General features: G+C 36.9%; 1 protein-coding gene across 2 annotated transcripts in view; it reads left to right on the top strand.

Annotated features, from left to right (window-relative positions):
* Nucleotides 1-23685, top strand: part of LOC138717811 (autophagy protein 5) — a 79000-nt gene that overhangs the window by 5369 nt on the left and 49946 nt on the right. For both annotated transcript variants that reach the window (XM_069851670.1, XM_069851671.1), the window contains exons 3-5: nucleotides 1311-1438; nucleotides 8700-8778; nucleotides 14623-14785. In XM_069851670.1, the coding sequence (XP_069707771.1) occupies nucleotides 1311-1438; nucleotides 8700-8778; nucleotides 14623-14785 (370 nt within the window). The remainder of the gene's footprint in view (nucleotides 1-1310; nucleotides 1439-8699; nucleotides 8779-14622; nucleotides 14786-23685) is intronic.

The following is a 23685-nucleotide window of genomic DNA, read 5'->3' as shown; positions in this document are numbered from 1 at the left end:
AAAGGGTTACGTCAAACACTGCTGCAATCAGTAATGCTTTAATGTATTTATAAGTTCCTGCATGGCTGTGCTGCATGCAATATGTTGAAAATTGGCTTTTGTAGCAGTCCAAATGGGTGTCTCTATCGGAATATACCACTGTTAATTTGACTGTAAAGATTACACTGAAATAATGTGGAATTATTATGAAAAATGTTTGGGCTTGACTGGAATAGCCTAGGCTATATTGTCTTAAGAACCATCAGTGTAGATATGTGAAATTAGTTTAATATTTTATCTTTCTCTAAATATGCAAAATATAGTTTACGTCTATACATTCCTTTGACCTATCCATTTTATTAATTAGGAAATTAAAATAAGTTTGCAGAATGAGTACAATTAGTCTGTTCCAATGCTGTATGTTATTTTACAGGGAGGTTAATCTTTTCTCATTGGGGTACTGAAAGGCATTGTTCATTAAAGCTTGCAGACTGATTCATCTGAAGTAAATGTGCTATACAGTCATCATTTGGTGCGTTGACACAGTCTGCTTAGCTGCTTTTGGTAGGCATGAGACTTGACAAAAAGAAGAGAGAGGGGCTGCAAATAAAAATAACTTCTATTTTGGGTAGCGCATAACATTACTCTTGAGGAAAAAAAGATAGTGTACTAGAAAGTTGTGAGGAGGTGTCTTGTTTCAGCTGATAAAATGTAGGCAGTTCTCTTTCTGATTTTTAGTAGCTGGGCGAACGTTAGTGGAAGAATCAGAGTTGTTTTGAGTAACATTGAATTGGCCAACTCAGTGCAATGAAATTGTTAGCTATTGTAAATCCAAAATGCAAATGGAAACCAAACCATTAAGCAGCCACTTTTCTTTATTTTTTTTTTTAAAAAGAAAGGTATTTCCATTTTGAAATAATAGCTGATGCACAGTTGCTTATTATATTCAATAAGAAGTTAGAATATGTTCCTGTCTGTTCCTGTGAAAGAAGTTAAATGTTTGATTCTTTCGCGTGCTTGAATACAGAAAAGCAGAAATTGAATTCTGCTCTTCTCTCTCCCAGCACACTGAGAGATTCAAGAACTTATTTTTTCGCTAGTTTTTTTTGTATTAGTGTATGAGATGCAGAACAGCAGTATCCTCGGCGTGCATAACTTTGTAGCTTTTCATTGACCATTAATAAGTGAATTGTCCAAAAGACGTCCCACCTTAAAGGGTGAGAGAAGAATGTTGACTGAATTCTTGTTATGAAAATACATGCTTGTTTCAGATTTTTATTAATTTACAAAATTCTATGTCTACTTAAAGCTTCTGTAATTTTTTTTTTCAGTTGCTTTTGCCAAGGATAAGCTACTTGACATTGGTAACAGACAAAGTGAAGAAACACTTTCAGAAAGTTATGAAACAAGATGAAGTTAGTGAAATATGGTTTGAATATGAAGGTACACCGCTGAAATGGTGAGTTTATTTAACTTTTTGTCTGTACTCAGTTTATCAGGTAATGAGTTATCAAGTTCAGCGCAGTGTCAGTACTCTTCCTAAACTAATCACTCCATTTGGTTTCAAAGATGGCAAAAGAGGAGGCATCAGCTAGGGAAAACATGTTGTTTTAGAAAAACAGAAGATGGTTTATTGTTGAACATATTTTAGATTATTCTGCTTGTACTTACTGCATAAGGTAGATGTTATGCTGCACCTATTGTTTTTGTTCTAGTTATTACTGAAATAGGAAAAGCCTGTGGGTTTCGGCTTTACTGTTTCTTGCAGTCAAATTGCCAAATAAATCTTTGTTTAGCTTATTCTACCTTCTTAAAAGATACTTAGTAACACAGATAGGAAGTAGTATTTCTGGAATCTGAATGCAAATAGTATATGTGCCTAAAGGTAATCAAACATGCAGAACTTTCACTTTTCACTGGTGTGATACGTGCTTGTGCTGTAAAACAGCTCAAGTAATCTAATACTGATGCACAGGCTCTTGTTGAATTCAGTTAGTTCAACTTTATTGAACTAATCGCTCTTGATTCTTTTTTTTATCTGTTAAGTATATTTTTTTATATAATTTTATACTAAAAGTAGATATTTTTTATTTTTTTTCCCTGAGAGACCGGGGAATTGGACTGCCATTATTCCATTTACTTAGTTTTCATAAATACTGTTCATCGGATTCCGTTTCTTTTTATTTCTGCCATAAAGAGATTTAAGGAAAACATCATGAGAGCTGCATTGCTTGTTAGCTCTCTGTAGATAGCATTAGCTGTCCAGAAAGTGTTTAGTATTTTGAATGTTGGAGTGGTATCATATCTCTTTCCTACATCACAATGGGAAAGAAAACTACCAATGCCTGGTTTAGCTTCTGGAACCTGGATTGTCTTGTGATTGTCAAGCATCACATCATGGAGCCTTTTAGATTTCATGATACAGTAGATCTCTTCTAGTCTTTTGCTTCTGAGACTGACCTGGTGTAAGCCTTGAAAATGTGTAAATAGAAAAGCATAAAAACTAGCCTTTTTTCCCCACTTTTTCAAAACTAATTGGCAAAACCAGCTTTAGGCATCTATTTAAATTATCTGGAACTTAACAGTGATTGGTTTCTTGGGGTGCCATTGTGACCTTGAGTCATGGATACTGTCTAAATAAACAGCAAGGTACTGAGTTTATCCCAGTGTGTTTGTCATCTTAGATAATGGGAGGAGTCTTTGCAAGTTTTCATTGAAATTGTAACTAAAAAGGAAAGAGATGCTGTTATTTCAACTAAGTATGGATCTATATTTTCTGTAAGTTTTCAAATACCTCGATGTTTGAAATAGCATTTAAAGAAATGTATAGAATATAGGTGCAGAGTAAAAATGTAAATTATAATTCTAATTTTAAGTTAGTAAACTCGCTGGACCTTGAAATGAAAATTAATAGTGTAATTATGATGTGTTAATTAGGGCCCTAATCTTTTGGAAAATCTAAGTGTATTCTGCTAGGAACAGCTCCATTGATTCCAGTGGAATTGCTTTTCTAGCGAAAGTGCTATCTGCAAACCATTATTTTAGGAGAATGGCAGTCTCCTAAATAGATGAAGCTTGTTCCAGCGAAGGCCCAAGTAGCAGAACTGAGAACTAGATTGAGCTAGTGGTTTGCTGAGAAAGAATAGCAAGTGTTTATGCTTAGTCTTTCTAAGTGTAACTTCTGTGTTCAGAATCAAATGGAACTTGCCAGTAATACTGTTTATTTCAATGATTTACTTTGTGATGTTGTATTGCTTACAGTGTGTGTGGTTTCACACCTGTTTGGGATATAGTGTATCTTTTTCAGCTGCAGCTCTTCTATTTTTCAGCAGGGTTTTGGAGGAATTCTGAAACATAGTTTCAACTTCATGGTCTGCAGCATCGTCAGGCCAGGTTCCTGAGGACCATGCAGCTCTCTGGTCTGGAGTTATGGGGGCCTGGAACCTCCCACTCAGGCTGTTGTTGGGGGCCAAGGTGATCTCCTTGCCTGCAGGAAGTGTGTGCTGGGCGAGGGTCTGTGTTACCAACCTGCAGGAAGAGGTCAGCAGACTGTGCAGTGTCAGACTACAAAAGGAAGCAGATCAAATCTTCTCAGACACCTTGCAGCTACAGGAGCCTAAGCCTACAACTACACTGAAGGAAATACAGGGAGAGTCTGTGATTATTGGGTTGGAAAACAGTCTCCGAAGGTATGAAAGGGCTGGAAGCTTGTGACTTCTGGCAACAGGGGGAAGACTTCTCCACCTGCATTTCTATAACTACAGTATAGGTTCAGTGCCCTGGTTCCAGGGTCTGTGGAATCTTTGTCCAGGGATACGTCTGAGGTGGCTGAGCCTGAACTGTGCAGGGGCACCAGGAAGAAGTTGCAAGTGAAGTGAAAGGTCAGGATTCTGCTTACTTCCCTTTATCAGTCTCTGCCATTTTATGGTCGCTGCAGCCACATCTGCCACTGATTATCACATCCAGAACTATTTTGTCCAGCTAATAAGTAACAGATTCAGCTGAATGTCTGCTCTTGTCCCATCAGATGCCTGTATCAAGAAATCTTGACTACTTGTGCCACCATGTTGCTTTTCTAGCAGATGTCACAAGATTAACAAGAATCAGATGCAAAACCACCTTGAGTTGTTTAAACACAGTCTATTTCCTTGGCTGGATCGTGTAATCTGTAACAAACTCACTGTGATGTTGCCCTTGCTGTGCTGTTCTGTCCTCTGATCCTGAACCACGGATCTCAGCCAGTCTTTTGTCTGTCCCCTTATTTCATACATCTAAGCTGCTCTCTTGCTTGGAAGACAGCCTTCTTCCCTCATCTGCCCTGCCTGTCTTTCCTGAGTAGCTTGTGTCCATTCATCTGCAACAGCGTTCCAGTTGTGCAACCTGACTCATCATATCTCATGTGGAGCTCTAGTTTCTCCTGCTTGTTTCGCAAGCTGTGTGCATATATATATGTACACCTGTGGTAGACTGGTAGACTGTCTTCTGCCCTTTATTATCCTTTTGAGAGCTCCCTTGTAGCTCTCGCTTTTCACCCCTTGCTTTTCACCCATGTCCATTAATTTCCACTTCTCTGTGGGTTGTTATTCAAGCCCCTGTTGTTTATGGTCTAAAGCTCTCCTTACTAGGCTGGCCAAGCAAAGATACTTTTGTCCCATTTGGGTGGATCCCATTTCTCCCTAGCAGTCCTTTATTACCAAAGAGTGTCCTGTGGTTGTAAAAGTCAAGTTGCTGTTGTCACAGCAGCACAACCGGTTATTGACCTGCAGTTATCAAACAGCATTCATCCCTCTCTGAACCTTTCTTCTTCAGTGGTGAAATTTTGGAGATGCCGCCTTGCCCCTAGAGCTCTATAGTCGCACTTGCTGCAAGGGAACCTTGAATGTATCGCTCAAAGGTTTGTGCCCATGTGGTTAAACAGCAAAGGGCTAATGATCCCAGCACAAGACAAACCTTGCCAAGTCTCTGCAGGTAGCAAGAGAGATTGGCAGATGGGGGGAGGGCTTTGTCCCCTGTAGGGAGGAGTCGCCTACCACTATGATTGCTTCCTCCTGGTGTGGATGTGCTATTTCAGTTACTCTGATGCTTCCTCAGAATTTCCAGCCCCTTGTCTGCCATCAAGACAGTGACTGCAGGTGGAGGAGCCTACTTTCTCTTGCTAGAGGCTACAAGACTTTTCCTCTCCCCCCACCACCACCTTGCAAGTCTCCTTTCACCACTCCAGTGACTGCAGACTCTCATCTCTGCAAGTTCTCGGTGAAGATGCCATCAATCTCTCTTTATCTTCCCTGGAGTTGTGCAGCCCTCTGGCCTCCTGCAGCTTCTTAGCTTGATGACGTAACTTCTTCAGTAACACATACCTCCTCTATACAAAGACATTTCCTCTGCTTGCCCTGAGGTCCCAAGCTCTCCTGGCAGCTTCAGACCTGGAGAGCTGCATTCTCTCTCAGGAGCAGTGCCTGAGTGAAGGTTTCTGATGTAACAGGGATGGTGTTTTTCAGCATCTGCTAGGGGATGATATCCTGTAGTTTGTTACTATCCAATTAGAGTACTTGCACATAACCTTCAGTAGAGTTTGTCCCCTTCCTGTGAATTGTGCTGTAGCCCTGGTAGTCTCATACATTTCTCTCTAGTACCAACTGGGTGGATGCTTGACCCTTCCTAATCAGGAATCGGTGGGAGACGAAGAGTCAAAGCACCGTTTGATCAGACACAGCTGCCATCTTGTTTGAAAATTCTAGTGTTTGCTTAAAAAAAAAATCTAAGAAAAAGGAGAAGGTGAGACTATTTTCCAATGCAGCCAAAATTTCCCTCAATGAGGTGTTTGTTCATAGAAATACCAAACATCAGATTTTAGCCGCTTTATACCATTAGTACCCCAGACAATACTGGAGTATAGGATTAATTTTATCCTGAACTTATCAGTTCATGTGGCCTATCCTACTGAATTACCATAGTAAATTATTGTAGTCTGAAAACAACCTACAAACTTATGCTATCGTTTTCTGTCTTGGGTTCAGGAAGAAGTTGTTAGAAAAATGGTAATTAATTTTCCTTACTGTCTGCCTGTCACTTTCAAAAAGATTTTAAGTACTTAATGTGGTGTTTTCTAGGACTTCTGTCATGCTCTGAAACCACCTCTGTATAGTGATAAAAGCAGTAATAAATTGACCATGGCTAGGAGTCAATGTGCTGTTAGACTTTTATAGATTAAAGTCTTTCCAGAAAAACGCATTATTCTAGCAACTTGTAAAAAAAGATTTATGGTCCCTTAGACATTTTCTCTTTGATATTTTTCTCACTAGTTCCTTTGAGAAAGTTCTGCATGGTGTGTCTTGTCCTGGGCTCCCATTCTAGTTAAGACCAGTTTGAGTTCAACAATCCAATAATATTTTTTCCAAGTAGTGCCTTTCTGGTCTGCACATTCCCTTAGCTGTCATGCAGTTCATTTTCTTTTGGGGGAAGGGAGGGGAACGGATGGGTGGACAAGGCTTTAAAGGATCTCTTGGGTTTGAATTCGTTTGTTTTTTCCCTTGCTTGATTTTATTTTTTAATTCTCCTGGTTATTGTAGGTTCTAGAGAGCATTTGTGTGTTTCTTTAACTGCAATGCCTGTTTTTCAAGTGGAAGTACAGAAACAGCGTTTCAGCAGTACCACTGGAAGCAAGATAGTTAATGAGGGAGTACTGGCTTATACCACAGAGTAGATACACATTTAAGAGTAGAATGAGGGAATGTTTTGGGTTTTTTTTTTGATTTTTGGCTTTTTTTTATTCCATGTACAAATTGACAAGTCCTCTTTACTTTTCAGTTTCTCTTTGTGCCTCCCTTAATTCTCAATCCTAGTTAAGAAGCCAGGTTTTATTATGAAGGAAATATAAAGAATAGCTTCAGTATCATTACATGGAGAGCTATTGTTTCCAGACTCAAAACAAAAAAAACAAAAAAATAAAGAAAAGAAAAGCCTGCATTACGTACAGGCTTTACCTAAGGCTTCCGTTGGCTTCAGATTAAGTGTCAGTGTATGAGAAATGGAATTTGAAGCAGGGCATGTCTTATATCTCAGAATCACTTCACTCATATTCTGAAATTTACATTAATGGATGGCTGTTCTTCTGATTAGAGAATGAGTTCTCTCATGGTGTGTTGTCTTCACTAATCTCATGTGTTCTGCTGTGAAACAAAATTAATTTAGGGCTGGACTGTTTCAAAATAAAACCTACCTTTGGACTGTGCAAAAAGCACAGGGGTTTTACTGAAGAAAGCTTGAGTACATGAAATTTATTTTGTATTCTAAACCGGGTAGAAAATACAGAGTTAGGGCAATTACCGATCCTTTTTTTTTTTCCTCTTCTGTATTTTCTGTATTTTTTTCCTCTTCCATTTTCTTGTATAAATTGAAAGTAAGTGGAAGTTATTGTTTGTGTTAAAACCTGAATATTAGCAGTGAACCAGGATAAATCTGGACATGCATTGTGTATATTCTTTATACCCTTTGCCAGGAAAACACAGTTCTCAGTACTTTCTTGATTATTCCTCCTATTCTTTCCTTTAGGAAATTCGAAATGCAACAGGCAAGTTCAAGAATTGTAGTGCTGTTTCTTAATGTTTGGGTTTTTTTCATTTTGCTGTTATGGTGACTTTGTTTTAGTTTTGGGGTTAGCTCACCCGTAGAGGGTGCTAAAGCACCGTTGTGTGAGAGTTTAGCAGGTCAGGAAATTGGCTTGGCCCAGGTGGTTTTAGAGCAATGTTCTCCGTTTATTGCTTTGTGGACTTTCAAAACTTAATACATGCTTGGCTCTGCGTCCTGTGATGATTTCCACTTAATTTGATGAAGCAATTGAATTTACATTTAAGTGCATGCTTTTCTCTTTGTAGAATGAAAAGCTAGTAAGACACTTTTGGTTGACATTTTTGAAAGATAACAGAATGGAGCTTGTATGCTGAATGCAAACAAACAAACAAACAATTTATAAAAATCTTTCCTGTGTCTGCTTGTGAGAAAATTGCAGAAAGACTTCTCAGAGTGTCTGTGGAAGTTTTGTGTATGTGATGTGTATTCCTTATATTGCTGGAGGCTGTATTTTCTAATGAATCTTAAGGAGATAAAGCTAAAAGGCAGAATGGAATATTTGGAGGAAGCAGCTTCTCTGTATAAATCCTCTGATCTAGAATACCGCTGAAATACAAAACTCTGATCTTTTTCTCTCCTTCCATTCTTCTTAAGTAAAGATGTAGAGTTCATTTTGATCTATCCTCTTTCAGCCCTTTTACAGATATTTCATTTTTTTACTTTACTACTTATTCTCCACAATGACATCAGGCAGGTGGAAGGGGGAGGAGATGTTAAAGGTCAATGTGGTATAAAACCATGTTGTTTAAATATCTGAAAACATGTTCTTTTCTGTCAGACCAGCTCTTCCTACCATTATGAAGCTTTTTAACTAAAAATACTGTATTGAAGGACTCTACAAAGCAGCTGTAGGCCACTTCTGTTACAAAAGTGGCAGTGTGGGCACAGCATAGGTACCGTTGGTTTAAATAATGCTTGTGTAAATTCTGGACTAAATTCTGTCAGAGACACTGTAATTTATAGCTGCCTCTATAACTGAATAAGCAGTAATGAATGTTGTTTGTTTTCCATGTAAATACAGGTATGTTAACTGTTATATGTAGGATTAAATGCTCAGCTTTTATGTCAATTTAATATCTTTTAATTTTTAGGCATTACCCAATTGGTTTGCTGTTTGATCTCCATGCATCAAATACAGCCCTTCCTTGGTGCATCACAGTGCATTTTAAGGTAAAATTGGAATATGCCTTTACTTAAGAACAAGTGAGCATGGGATTACATGAAGTTTGGAAACTAGGAAAAGGTTTCATAACTATTTTATAAATAAGTGAATGGTATGACTTAAAGGAGAGAATGTTTATTCTTCAGGAATCATCTAAAGTTTTCTGTAAATCTACAGCTGTTTTACATGATTTTATATGTTTTCAAATGACTTTTCTCTGAAAATTATTATAATATGAAAATCCAAAATTGTTTTTCAAGATGTTGCGAGACTTATGTCAGGATACGAGGGAAGAACTTTGTATAATGTTTTTAATTCAGTCATCTTGAGTTGATTTAAGATTGAGAAGTGCTCATCCTTCTAGGCACATGAGCATGGATGAGATACTGTGGAAATTCTCAAAATCAGGGAAGGCTGTTGGGCTTCATGTGGGTCCCCTTCAGCGAACTGAGTGAAATGATTTTGGTCTTGTGACAGCTTCATCACAGGAAAGACATTATTTTGATTACACATTGTAAAACCATTAGGTATGGCTTCATACAACTAGTGCTCTTTGCTCAGAAGAATACTTGTGTGGGGTTAGCTTTGGTGCAGGATTCTTTCACATTCTGAAATGTGTTGAGACAGTAATCCCAGGTATGCTTTGAAGTCAAAATCACAACTAGAAATCATGGTATTTAACTTCGAAACTTTAATTTCTCCGTTGTAAATGAAACAATGCAATAAGAAAACTGATCCAAAGGAAAATGCTGGGTTAGTAGGCTTTACTTTGTGAATGAGATTTGAGATCAAATGAAAAGCATACTGGGAAGCAACTGTACTGAATGTTTTCATTCGAACAGTTCTTCTCTTGAAGGTGTTTTAGAAAAGGCCTTGCTAACAAGAGTATTCATTATTTTTGGAAGTGTGCGGTGAAATCATAGATTGTTATGACTTCTAGTTCCACATGTTGAAACTTTTATGATGACTGACTGAATCTGAAGTTGGGAATGTTTTTGAAACCACTGGAATTGTTACACTTCTGTCTGATAAATTCGGAAAGAGCAGGGATGAAGAAACTTTCAGAGTGTTTTGAATAAACTGTAGGGCATTTGGTTTCATAAATCATTATTTTATTGTTATATGCTCTTGAGAGCTATAGGAGATAAATAGTGGCAGTGTGTGGAAGTTGCCATCCCAAAGTAGAGCTATCTTGAGAAATTAGTCGCAGCACCACAGTGCTTTTCGGTTTCACATAGTAGTGTGAACTGACTTTAATGTCCTTATTTGCTGCTTGTCAAAAGATCAGCTAATTTAAGTTTTTCTCAAATGTGTACATTAAAGATGGGCAGAAGCAATTTCCTGGTAAGGCAGCATTATTTTAAAAGGTGATGTAATTTTGTTTTTAAAAATATAACAACTTGGATTAAGCACCTGCTTAATCTCTCTTCCTGTTTTTAATGTAATCTGAAAGTTTATTAAAATAAACCTCTCAAGAATTAAAGTAAAAACATAACTGAAATTTATCAAAATATGTCAAAATATTGAAGACACTTCAAATGTAACACATGACAAAATAGTTTAGGTGGGATTCCTGCCCAAGTTATTAATTTTATTTGCATGTATTTATTTTTCAAAGAGCCATAATTTTTATTTGGCTTAACTGAACAGTATTAGATTTTTCTGGGGTTTAATTTTTGCTGTCATTGCTTTCTCCTTTCATTTACCAAAGCTTACAGTCAACAATAGGTATCTTAAACATCTGTAAAGAATGTTTTTAAAGGTTTTTTCCCCTCATCAGTTTTCTTTTTTCATGTTTTTAAGTTTAAACGAAGTTTATTTCTGTTCAGCAGGAGTTTGGAGGTTGACAGATACTTGTAATTGTCCTCCTGTGTTATGTACGCATACCAAATAATAAACATGCTTATTGTTTGCATTGAGTAAAGTTTGTTCATTTGTACTTCTGGTAGGCAATACAATAACTTGGATTTATATGTCTGGTAAAGTTGAAATACACTTGCCTTCAATAGTCATAGAAGGACAAGCTTGAACAGAGTAATAAAGTCTGAGAATCATGAGAAGCTGTAGTCTGGGAAGTTGCTTTTGTTACCCAGGTGTGGCTTTATGGGGAGGAGGGGAACTGTATCCCTTCCTGTTAAACTCATCTCATGCTACTCTGTAGCGTGCTTAGCACTATTCATGTTCTCAGGGTGGTAACCAACTCTCCAGATTTTGGGCAGTAGATGGAGGTGGTGAACTGCTCTGGAAATAGTAGCAGGAGAGGGAATTGTGCTGGCGAAAAGCTAGTGTTCTCTCTTTGCTGAAGTCTGTACCTACTGGTGCCTCCCTCTCTGGTCGTGACCTGATGCAGAGCAGAGAGACTGCATCTGGTTTTGTGTAACAGTAGCGGTTGTCTTGCTTTTCTTAGCTCAAAATTGGGTCAGGTAGAGTGAAAAGCATGTAAAATTCCATGTAGTGTATGGATAAATCATGGAACTGCTAGGAGACATTGTAGAAGACAAAAGGATAAATAAGAGAGTTTTAAAATTTATATTTTTGAAAAAAAGACCACTGATAGTAAGTAAACACAAATACGTAGATGCTCTCCTTGTTACTGGATGTGTTCCTTATGGTCTTTAATGTGTATTATTGGTGTAATTTTCTGCAAAATTGGCCTAATGCAACTAAATGTCACAATATAAAAAGATATTTTGTGAACTAGAACAAATTGATAAATATATGTGGAACAGAGTTATGAAACCAGGCTGTTGAAATTGCCCATGATAGTTTTGCTAGTTTTATGTGAGATGTTGTTTGGTGCTTCTGTCTGTACAGATGATTCCCCCTTCTTTAAGACCAAGTTTATCCTCCAAGTGGCTACCGATATGTAGAACAAAACCAATATTACTTGTGCTTTCTGAGAAAATCAGAGACAACCCTTAACTCTTCTTTCAAAGATACAGAACAAGGAGAGAATAAGACATCACCAATAAGACTACATGATGGGACCTGTTAAAACTTTCTGCAAATCTCATGGTTCTATAGCCAGGGGTGGCCACAAGCTTGTTTACAGTTGTTTCTTTATTCAGGGAACTGAATAGTTATTTAAATTTCAAATTTCATCACTATTTCCTCCAGTAGAAAGAAGGCAAGTAGAATTATAAAAAAAAAAAAAATAGAGATACAAGCATACATGTTCTATGTGTAAGTATAAAACTTATTATTCTTTTCCCTAGTTTATAAATCGGTGGGGAAACCCTGTTTTCTGTTCAAAGTCTCATATAGCTGAAAATGATTCATATGCATCTTATAGATGCAGCAATGTTGTTTTCGAAGTCATCACTTTCGTGTTTAGATTTTTCAGCTTCTACTCACAGTGTTGCATAGAAATGTGTCAGTGTTTTTCTTCTGAAGAAAAAGGGTTGACAGCACTGAGGTTGTAGGAGTGTTTTCCAGTCTTCTACAGTGTTATCCCTTAGAAGGTGGGCTACATTTGTTTCACCAGCTTAGCTAGCTTTAACCAGGTTCACATATCTCCTTGCCATTCAGCAGGCCACATTGTGTTCTCTGGAACACATCCCCAGGGAATGACATTCCCTGTAATTTGAAAATGATTGGAAGAAGGTCAGTAGGGAGATGCTTACCTGTAGAATGTCCAAAAGAGTCTGTGCAGTTCAGTATATTTTAACATATATGTAATAAAACTGTTGTTTTCATAAACTTAGCTAAAACTTTGGCTTTTAACTGTGAAAGTCAGTTTCTAGGTTCCTGTATTACTTGGCATTAGGTATATTCCACTGCTTCAGCTTTTTTTGAGGGATGCCAGTGTCTCACTTTGAATTCTTACATGTTAATAACTTTTTTGATCTTGAGATAGTCTATTTCTGACTGTTCTTTTCTTCTGGATTGGTTACCAGACTGCTTTTTTTTTATTTGAGGGAGTAAGTTAAATTTCTGAAAGTATTTTGCAGGCTGATACAGATGTCAGCTGGTGAGTAACAATCGCAGTAATGCATTCCGTTCATCTTGGTCCCAATTATGCTGTGACAGTTAACTCTGTAGGGAAGAAAGAGATCAAGGTCTGCCCTAAGAGGACTTTCCATTTTGTTCTTTCCTCATTAATGCCTTTATACTTGGCCATCCTTATATGAGAGATAAGTTTTATCTCCGTCCTTAGATTTCTAGTCAGCTCTGCATACATCACTCCTAAGTAAAAGTAGTGTTCCCTTTGACTTCAACACCAAACTGTGTATGCTTCAGTGGAAAACATATTAGCAGCCTTCTGTTCCCTTTTTACTCCTGTTTTTGGAAGATACTAATCCTTTTGATGCAGTTTCCAGAGTCTCGATTCGCTGTTATAAGGAGGAATCATGTATGAAATTCCATTATTTCATTTCCAACTCTTTCTGATAACCTAATGAGGAGGGAACTATTACTCTTGTCCTCAGAATTTCCTTCTGGAAAGGCAATTCCCAGCTCACTTTCATATTGCCAACTATTTGTGGTTCTTGGATATTTTGAGTTCCCATAGTTTGAAGCAATCTTCACTGTTTTTCCTGGTTTTATGTGGAAGAGGGAAGGTATTTTTTTTCCAGCATTATATTGCTACTACTGTGGCATATTAACTACATTATAAAAGCCTTTGAAATATATCCTGTTACACGTACTTGTATTTCCAAAATGGTTTTGACAATCCCTCACAAATGCTTTTTTAAATAACCAGTTTGTAATGGGTTAAGAGGAAAGGTCTTCTTGTGGAATAACAGGTCACAATTAAAGTATAGAAATACAAGTCAGGCCCTTTTTATGAAGGGGAGTATTAATGATGCCACTGTGGTTTGGCTCTGGGGATTTGCACTATTCATCCTGGTCAGAAGCAACTGTGAAAAGATGACTAAGGAGCGGATAAAACATGCTGGGTTTTTAAACCTTTGAAAATGAAAGACAATTGATTTATGATACTGAATGCTTGTATTATTGTAAAATGGCAAGTGATATTAAGTGTTGATAATAGAAAAAATAGCAGAACAACCCTAACTGTATATCTATACAATGCTGAACTTCTGATTAGTTAACTTCCAAAGAAATCTTTATTTGTACCTGTGTGAGGTTTGCTACTCTAATTCCTTAATAAATGAATTAGGAAATGTAGTTGTCATTTGCTGAGGGGATAAAAGTTATTTAACTAAGGAGTAGGAACTGCCCATTCGCAATGCTGAGTGCAGTGTGCCAACTCTAACCAAATAAAAAGGGTATAGAATCAAGTCCTGCAGGCTAGCAGTGGGCATGTGTATTGGATAAAGTTGGAGTTGGCAAGCATTTCCAGTATCTAGAAAAGAAAAAAGGTATCTAAGTGGTATATATGCTGTAGTTCATGTATGTGGATGATGATACTTGGAGGAAATATTTTTTTCGAAGGCCTGCATATATATGGGTGTTAAAATGCCATTGAGAGTCAGTAGGAACTGGGTGCTTGTCACTTACTTCTGCCCCTTCTCTCCTGTTCATTGCCAGAGAATTGAACAGCTACTTGAAAACATGTTGAAATGCTTAATTTCCTGAACTTTGGATATAAGGGCTTAAATACATCTGCTGATGTATTTAAATGTATTTATCAGATTGAGGTTGGGTGACTTAGAGTAATTTCTGATTTCACTGTAAGTTTTCAACTTTCATTTTTCCTGAAAACTTTTTCACTGTAAAATTTTTGTCAGCACAGTGAGAGAATGGATGTTACCTTCTTCTGTAAGTAGAAGATTCCATCGTGCTGCTTCTGCATAAATATAAACTCTATGAAAATTATAATTTATTCTTTATCTTCTGAGATGTGCGAGATGCATTTAATTCTCTTGATCTATCTCTTCTCTTTGTAGAATTTTCCAGAAAAGGATCTTCTACATTGCCATTCTAAGGATGTGATTGAAGCTCATTTTATGGCTAGTATAAAAGAAGCAGATGCTTTAAAGCACAAAAGTCAAGTCATCAATGAGATGCAAAAAAAGGATCATAAACAACTGTGGATGGGATTACAGAATGGTAAATACAATCCATCAAATATTAATTATATTTAGGTCTAACTTGCTAATAAATATTTTTTTCAAATTTTAGTCATGATACAGGATGCAGTATGTAATTGTTCTGCAGAATTTTAGTCTAATGTCACAAAATATCCTTTTTTTTGAAGTTGCCATTTATGTGATAATTGAAATGTGGCATGAGTTATTCAAGGAAGTAAATTGAGTCAGAACTCTGCTGGTTTTGGTTTGTTAAAACAACAAAATAAAATAGATAAATATTGTCTAGTTTACATTTGTGCAACTGACAGTCTTTATTTGGGACATGTATAATTTAGTATTAACTATCTTGGATGTTAATGTAAAAAAGGTCTTCCCTAGTTTATACTTAAGGTTTGTCATTGATAAACAATATAGGTAAACTTTCAAAGAAGTTGCCCAGTTGATTAGTAATTTTACTTTTCCCTCTGCCACATTCAATTTTATTGCTGATATTACCGTGTTTTTCACCAAGATTTCTACATAGATAAGTATTGACTTGAAAAAGTCAGCAGAATAATTCAGAACAGGATGTTCTAAGATAATTACTTTGTACAGATGGCATGAATCCATATTGCAATGCAAAACCTAACTTCTTTTGGTTTTAGTGTCTCCTCTTTCTTACCATGGTTCTTAGAGACCTGTAAGTTGATAAGTTTTGTGAGTATTTCAGAAACTGCTGCCTAGAATAGGTGATAATGCCCCTTTGAATGCATTTTCTTCATCTCCTGAAGCTGTCATATTGTTACTGGTAAATTTATTTTACGGAAGCTGTAAGCATGAAGATGTTTAGTATTTTGTATCTCAACATAGGAAAAACAGTTAAAATTTACATCTTCCCATGTATTTATAAGGTAAATTAAACAGGAGAAGCTTTGAATGCAAGACTAGAAGACTTGAGGCATGTGTTTGCTTTAGACAGTGAGGTTCCAAGTTAATCTGCATTTAATGTATATACTTAATGTGTGAGGCTATTCTAATTTTTTTATTGTTTAGTGGTACTGCCTTTCATATTAAAGGTATTTCTGTAATAATGTTGAAGGTTGAGTGCTTATTAGACACTCTGGTTTCTACTTTTTATTTAATTGGGGGAGAGTTAGAAATTTTGGTAATATCTTAATTTACCATTTGAATGGTAAGATATTGAGGGATGTAGTACATACATGCAAAACTTATCATGTAAGAAATTGCACTTTATCTGATTCAGTTCAAAGTACTTCTTGAGAGATTGTTTAGTATAGACTTTAGTCAGCAAACTTACTGAAAATATATCTATTTTTTGTGAATTAGCAGTAAACAAAGAGTTCTGGTCTACTGGAAGCCAGAACTGGTATAAAGCCAGATGTTTCCCTAAAGCTTACCTTGTTACAACTCAATTTAAACTGCAGTTTTAATAATTCTGTGAAAAAGAAATGTTCTGCTGTAATAGTGTTTTCCTTGCAAGCAATTTAGTTTCAGAGAAACCAAATGCCATGCCAGCATAATTTTGTTTTCTACTTCAAGAATTATTAGCTTTATTGAAGAAAGAAATCCTGTCACGTAGTCTCGGTGCTCAAGTGTTCCCAGTAATGCACTTTACGTGCTCTTTTTATTCACGCTTTTTAAAATTAAAACTAAAAGGCCTCTAGCAGGAGTTATGAATATAATGAGTTATAATGTGAGTATGATAATGGCAAAAGAGTTGACTAAACAATAGAATGGTATGCCTTAAAGTTATTTTCTTAACCGGAAGTTACAGAACCTCGATACCCTCAACATGTAAAGTAAGAGAACATGTATGCAGTGTGTTCTCTCTGTGCTTGTCTTAGGCTCTACCTTTTAGTTGATTATTTGTCTAAGAGTATCTTCAGTTGAAGGGAAACTAGATTTTTTTACTGTTTTGCTTTATAATATTAAGAACAGAGGTTGCCTAGCAAGGTCGATTTCAAGAAGGTTTCACTGTACTTAATGAGAAATCGCACCTGTGGAATCCAACACCTAAATGAGAAGTTTAAACAATCTTTTGAATACTTTCAAATGCTAATTTTAATTTCTCAACTTTTCATAAAAGAGAAACAAGAAAAGCTTGTGAAACCAAGAAAACTCTTTTTGAGCATGTTCTATCTTTCAGTATGTTTTTATAGGCTTTCGTTTGAGATGTAATAATTTTAAACCTCTTTGTGAAACAGAATGAATGACCACAAAAAAGAAAAGAAAGTAGCATTTGTGATAACTGCCTTGTAAGTAATGATGTATCTGCAGCCTTTTTCTTCTGTGAAGCTTAAAACCATTTTCTTCAGTTCTTAAATGTAGGAAGTGCTATATATTTAACAAGTGATAGCAATACTTAGAGGGTCTGTATTAAAATCATGTTTTTGAGAATATAGTTATCCAGGTTTGCTTATTTGGAGCAATGTAACTACCGGTTAAAAGTGTAATTTGGTATAAATGTTTCTGCTAGGAAGTCCTTGAACAGGTAGCATGAGAAACTTCTCAGTTTTAAGGGAAGAGCTGTAATAGTGGATTTGTGGTAAAATCTTGTGCTGGTAGCAGCTGGTAGGTATTCCTAACAACCTTTACATGTCTCATCCTACTGTTTCTTGTTTTGTGTTAATCTGCTACCAAAGTGTGAAGGTAAACATACTTTTCTCTCTATTGTTTGTTCTGTGGTTTTGCTTGTTCTTCAGACTTCAGGTAGCCAATTTTTGTCCATAAATCAGAGAATTTCTTAACCAGAACACTTCTTTTGGGATGGGTTAATCTGTGTTGCCTTAATTTTGACCAGCGTTGTGGATTTCTGCCTGTGGTAGAGAAGCAATAAAGACAGTCTGCATAGCTGTACTAACCTCTGCTCCTTTGTAAGAATTGTTAAAATTCTTTCATCAGAATTGAGGGAAAATGTTACTGCTGTTCTTGCTTTAATAGTGTTATGATGGCCATTTTTGTCATGGTTGAAGAGGATTTTCAAGTGGGTGGTTTTTTTCTTCTTGCCTTTTGTGTGGAAAAATAAAAACTTTCAGCTTTGAAACATTAAGACTGTGGGCCTACTGGTGACTCGGGATCAAATGAGATCTCAAGTGGTTTTAGGAGAGAGCTGTATTTTTTGCATGGTTCTAAGAATTAATATCTATAACTTCAGTATATAATGGATAAAGGGGGGAGTTTAGATTCAACACAGCTGCTTTTCATCAGTTGTGGAGAGATATAAGCAACCATACCCTGAAATTTTCAAAGGCATCAGTTATAATGGGTGAAGACTAGTCTTGGTGTTTCTGATAGATGCATGGGGGAAATAAGCAGTAAAAACTCATGGCCATTTTTTAAGGCTTCTTTATGTATTGTAAAATATAATGAAGGCATTACTTTACAGAAGATGTTATGAAAAAAGAATGTTTATTCATACCATCAGGCTTACCAAGAGTTAAGTGGCCATATTGAAGTGTTCTTATTAAAATACAAAAATTCTGCACTCAGAATATGCAGTATTTTATCTTTTAATGCGTATGATCTCTTTCTTGTCTTACTGACAGAATCAGGCATGTGTTTTCTTGCATTTCTTTCTAAATCATACCTAAACCAGTCCAGGGCTTTTGAGGGGCAGTTGTGGTTTTTCTCGGTTATCACATTCCTGTTTAGAAATGTTTGAACTGCCAAAAAGAAAGTGTCATACGTTATCAGCGTCATTCTTGTGTTGTGTACACATAGTCCACTCAGATTTGATTATGTATGTTTCTCCAGTTGTCTTTGCAGAGAATTGGTGGGAGCAATGCTGTTTTTTGTCTCAACCTGAGATGATGAGCTGAACAAATCTGTAATCTCAACTGTTAATTGAAACTTAAATTAGACAATATATACTTAGAAAATCTGTAAGAATTTAACAGGAGAATAAATAAATGAACTGTTAGTTCTTAAATCAGAAAGTAATCTTTTTTCTTTTTCCCTGTATCACTATCAAACTGGTAATATCTTTCAACAGTCTATCCAGATTTGTTTAATTGTGAAGAAATATTAAACAATTCTTTTGAGCTTTGACGATGGCTGTATTGGTTAAAAGAGGATGAAAGTTAAAAAAGCCATTACCTTCCTGGGCTGATGGTTAAAAATGTCTGGAAATGCATCAAGTTTTCTTATAATTAGTGTCACTACCTGCTTATCTTGGAGTTAAGGGAGCATGGCATACTTCAGACGTTGGGTTTGCTGATATTATGGAACCCAGTGGGTTTAGTTTGGACAAATTCAAATCACTCTGCACGAAGTCAGCCCAGTGCTCTTTTAGCACTGAGCTGGGGCTGGATTCAGACAGGCCAGACCTGCAAAATGAATCAGATGTATCAGAGCAGGCCTTCTCAGGGATTTTTTTTTTTTTTTGTGCTGGTGGTGGTTTTTGTTTGGGGTTCAATTGTTTGTGGTTTTTTTTCTGGTAATGGGTTGTGACCTAGACTTAAGTGTTCTGCAGAGTTTAGTGGTTTGTTACCCTTTCTGCACAAATGACTAAACTGATGTTCCACCTGTGTGGGTGCAGTATCATGATTCTAAACTGTCATCCCCCAAAACTGGCTTTTGCTTTGTTACTCTTCTATACTGGCCTGGTGCCACTTGATAGCTGCCCTTTGTCGCAGTACTAAGGTGGGGAATTGATGGCAGCCTAAATTCGTTCACCCCTTGGCTTTCTCTGCTCCACACTCAAACAAGGGGTCACAGCAGATCTGCTGTGTTTGTGAGGCCAGAGAGAATTGGCAGAAGTAAACGATCTCTTAAAACAGACTGTACTTTTAAAATTAGCTTTCTTTAGTTGTTGAGACAGTTTTGCTTTGCAATTTGAAATGTTTCTAAGTTACTTTCTGCCAGTAAACTCCTGAATTTGATGGATGTGTTAATATAATGGTTTCTTAAATTTTAAGGAAAGCTGTATCTTAGAAAAAGCATAGCACAGGTAAAGCCAAGTAGATTAACCTAATTTGCTTTCCCTGTGCTATGCTTTTCATGGATAGATACTGCTCTGTTTTCTTGTATGTAAACGGAGCATAACCAGAGGCAAAGTAAATATTAAAATATCGAGGCTATCTAGACTTGGGATGGGCAACTGGAGGATGGGTAGAATTGTCAGGAGTCCTTTTCCCATTGCCTTACATGGGGAAGTCTGTAACAAGCCCTGCTGCTCGATTCCTACACAACCTATGGGTTATTTGTTTAAAAAATGTATTGCACATTTTTTAGCAGTCTTCAGAGCTTTCCTTTTAGTTTAAGTGGTAATACCTACTGGGATCACCTGCTTTTAGGCTGCAGAGAAATCTTAAACTTGGTAGGGTGTATGCACTTTGTTATTTGAATGCAGGAAAGAAAGTAGTTCATCTTGATCATTTTCTTACCCTGAACCTTCTCCACATAAATTGATGACCTAGAAATAAAGGGAGGTGGTGTTGAGGAAATGGTGTACTTAAAGTGAAACTTCTGTTTCATCAGTGCGTTTAATAAGTGAAAAGAATGTTGGTAAATCGGGGTTCCCTTAAAACAGGGGGAAAGGCCTTTTTGGATCTGGTAGTTAACCTGAAGAGTGAAATGCTGCTTTGTCATAGTTTTTAAAATGTCCTGTTGACCTATGAAACCTAAGCAATACACTTTTATTTCTTTATCTTCAGAATGCTACTTTGCTATAAAAACTAATGGACAAATTGCAGCATGAAAGTAAATGTGTTAAATACACTGATCTGAAACCTGACTGTACAGTATTAGGGGAGGGATCCCCCTTTTTTTCTCGTTGCATCCATAGCTTCATTTGTAGTGTGGCTTATGAATTAGTTTTCTGAACTAGAATTAACAGCTAACTATATAAGGAAGTTTGTCCTAATTATTCTTTGATTGTAAATACTGCTGTTAAAAATTTGCTGTAGTGCATATAAACAACCAGAGTTGAATTGATATAATTTGTATACACTATAATAGGACAAAAAAGGAGTGACAGAGCTAGGTAGCCAACCTGGAGGCCCATACCACTGTACTTGGCTATTATTAGTACTTGAGCTAGTTAGTGTGACGTTTACTCTTGCAGTGATTCCATGTCTTATTTAGCCTGTTCAGGCTAAGTAAAGCCTACTTATGTTTTACTTTCAAATTTTATTTCTGCTGCTTTCTTGTGGTATTATATAGCAACATGCCAACTGAATGTGAATTTGGAAGGTCAGACTAGCAAGCACTTCATGCGGTGGAGATATTTCAGATAAAAACTTGTGTAATTACAAGGCAGAATTATGACTACTTTAGATATGTGCGTTCATGTTGAACGTTGTTACTTTGTGACATGAAGAATACTTCCATGTATTTCTGTAGCTAGCTTCTGTCATATTAAGTCAAAACAGTTCTAAGGTCCCATCTCTCTATATCTGATAGTTACTCATGCCTGAAAATAGTCTGAAAAGACTAGTATACTTGTGAGCCCTCTTCAGATGTAGATTTGTATCATACACCATGATCTGTCAAAATATCCAAGTAACTGAAGCATTTAATAACAAGAATAATTTAAGTGTGGATGGTGCAATGTGTAACCTAGGGGGAAAAAAAAAGTTTCAGTGATGCAATAACAGCATTTCAAACCGTGTTCTCAAAAAGGCTGGCACTGAACTGCAGTGGTCAGAGAGTCAAATATGTATTGGAGTCTTCCTTAAGTCCTTGATAATTGAATTATCACTGGTCTTATTGTACAATAATAAGAATAATGAGTTTAGATGGCCTAAAGCCATTTAGAGACAAGTCTTTAAATAGATGAGAAATGAGAGCAACCAACTGTAAGTACTGTTTTCGAAAAGCGCAGTACAGTTAGTTTTAAAGTGTTTAAAATATTTATCTTTCATCAACAAAGCCACTTCATGCTTGAGGCGTACCACACAAAATTTAAGTTTTTATAAAATTGGTTGAACTAGCTCACCACTCAGCAGAACTATGTATGCCTGTACAGTCTTAATCCTCTTGGAAACAATGTGGAAGTAGCATTGATACTAAATTTTGAAGAGACTGCTTTTTGGCTGTAGCAGTTAAGTGCAGTTGCTTTAAAGTTAAGAAAATAAACCTTGTATCCTTGACTGTAGCCCTCTGTATAGTACTGTTTATTTGATTATGCATATACGATGGTTTAAACATAGCTATGGATGTAGTGAATTTATGACTAAAAGAAAAAGTTGGTGGGAGCGGCTCATAGACCGGAGGGCAGATCTGCCATTCACGGGGACTGTGACAAGCTGGAGCAATAGCAAGCAGGAGCCTCGGGAGCTCACAGGCACAAGTGCATCGTCCTTCATCAGGGACAGGAAAAACGCTGTGCATTGGGGCAGGCTAGGGACTGGCTGGGAAGCAGCTTTGTTTAAGTGGGTAATGGCGAACAACTAGCTGAATTAAGTCTGTCATGTGATATTGCAGAAATAAAGATTAACCGTGGAGCTGCTTTAGCCCTTGTAACCCCCAGAATATAGCCAGATGATGAGTAATTCCCCTCGACTCAGCACTTGTAAAGCTGCACTGGGAATGCTGTGTCATCTTTGGCAGCCCAGGACAAAAGAAATGTGGGCAAACAGGAGAGAATCCAAAGGGGTACTGCTAGGATGATTAGGGGCTGGAACATATGCTATATTAGAAGAGACTGGGGGAACTGCCTTGTTTAGCCTGAAGATGGATCTAACAGCTGCTTTCCAACACCTAGAAGGAAGGATTGTAGAGCAGATGAAGTCAGGCTCCTCTCAGACATACCTCCATTGGCACTGGAGTTGGGCCGTTACAAAAGAGAACAGATACAAGTTGCGGCAGGAGTAAGTCTGATGGGATATTAGGGCAGGGGGAGTGAAAGCGGTTGAGTGGAAACCTGTGGAGGTGGTCAAACCTTTACTGAGCAAGGCATTAAGCAAACTCATTTAACTTTGTGTAGATAGCCATTCCTGGGGCAGGTGCTTTTATTCCAAAGCTTGCCCTCCAAACTCACTTCCAATCTGAAGTTTTTCTGTAGTTCTGATAAATCAGTTGGAGAGTCTTTGGTGTCTTAGTGCTGTGGTTGGTTCTGCCCAAGTACTTCTGGCTGTGTATAATTTCTCTGGTTCATATGGATATTAGACAGTGATGAACCACTGAGAACAGACAAAAATTTTGTGTTTTTTAAACGTGAGGATTGGACACATTTTCAGGAAGGCTGCAAATTGGTATTGTCTGCATAGAGCTAGAGATAAAACTTAATTCCAAGCATGTATTTTTTTTAATTCACACAACTAGATGGCTTAAAGAAGAAACCATGAGTTGTGTAGACAAAAAGTTTGTGTGTAAATGGTACCCTGAGGGCTACACCTATGTTTTCACTTTTTTGATTTTCTAGAAAGCTACTTGAAGATAAAAGCCATGAATTACCATTTCCTTTTGAATTTAAACAATCTTTCCTTAATTTTTGCATTAATTCTTTCTGTAATTTAAAGCCTCTCCACAGATTTCTTGAAATGTATCCGATTCTGAAGTCTGTACTCCTGTAGCACTTGCATCACCTATCTCTATTGATAAGTTCAGAGATCTGAACTGGGTCTTTTTAGTTCTTTTGCCCACTGTTGTACAGTGGGAACTCCATTTTAACTGTCCATACACTGTGACTACTGCATCTTATTGCAAGTTACTGGTAGGTAGAATTTCTCATTCTATGATAATTGGCCATATTCTTTATGAAGACTGACTTAAAGCTATGCTGCATTGAACTGCTTATGTTGATTGCAAACACTTGAGCAGTGCACTTGCACTCTTGGTAATCCATTGTGGTTACCATTTTTGTAGTCGGGTGGGTGGAAGAGGTGCCTTCAACATCAAGATCCATGCAAAATTTCAAATTGTTTGAAGTGCGACAGCTCTTGGGTTTCAGAGAAGGATGATAAGATGCTAGCACAA

The sequence above is a fragment of the Phaenicophaeus curvirostris genome, chromosome 2, assembly GCF_032191515.1.
Source record: "Phaenicophaeus curvirostris isolate KB17595 chromosome 2, BPBGC_Pcur_1.0, whole genome shotgun sequence".
NCBI lineage: Eukaryota > Metazoa > Chordata > Aves > Cuculiformes > Cuculidae > Phaenicophaeus > Phaenicophaeus curvirostris.
This window is presented reverse-complemented; position numbering and strand designations above follow the sequence as displayed.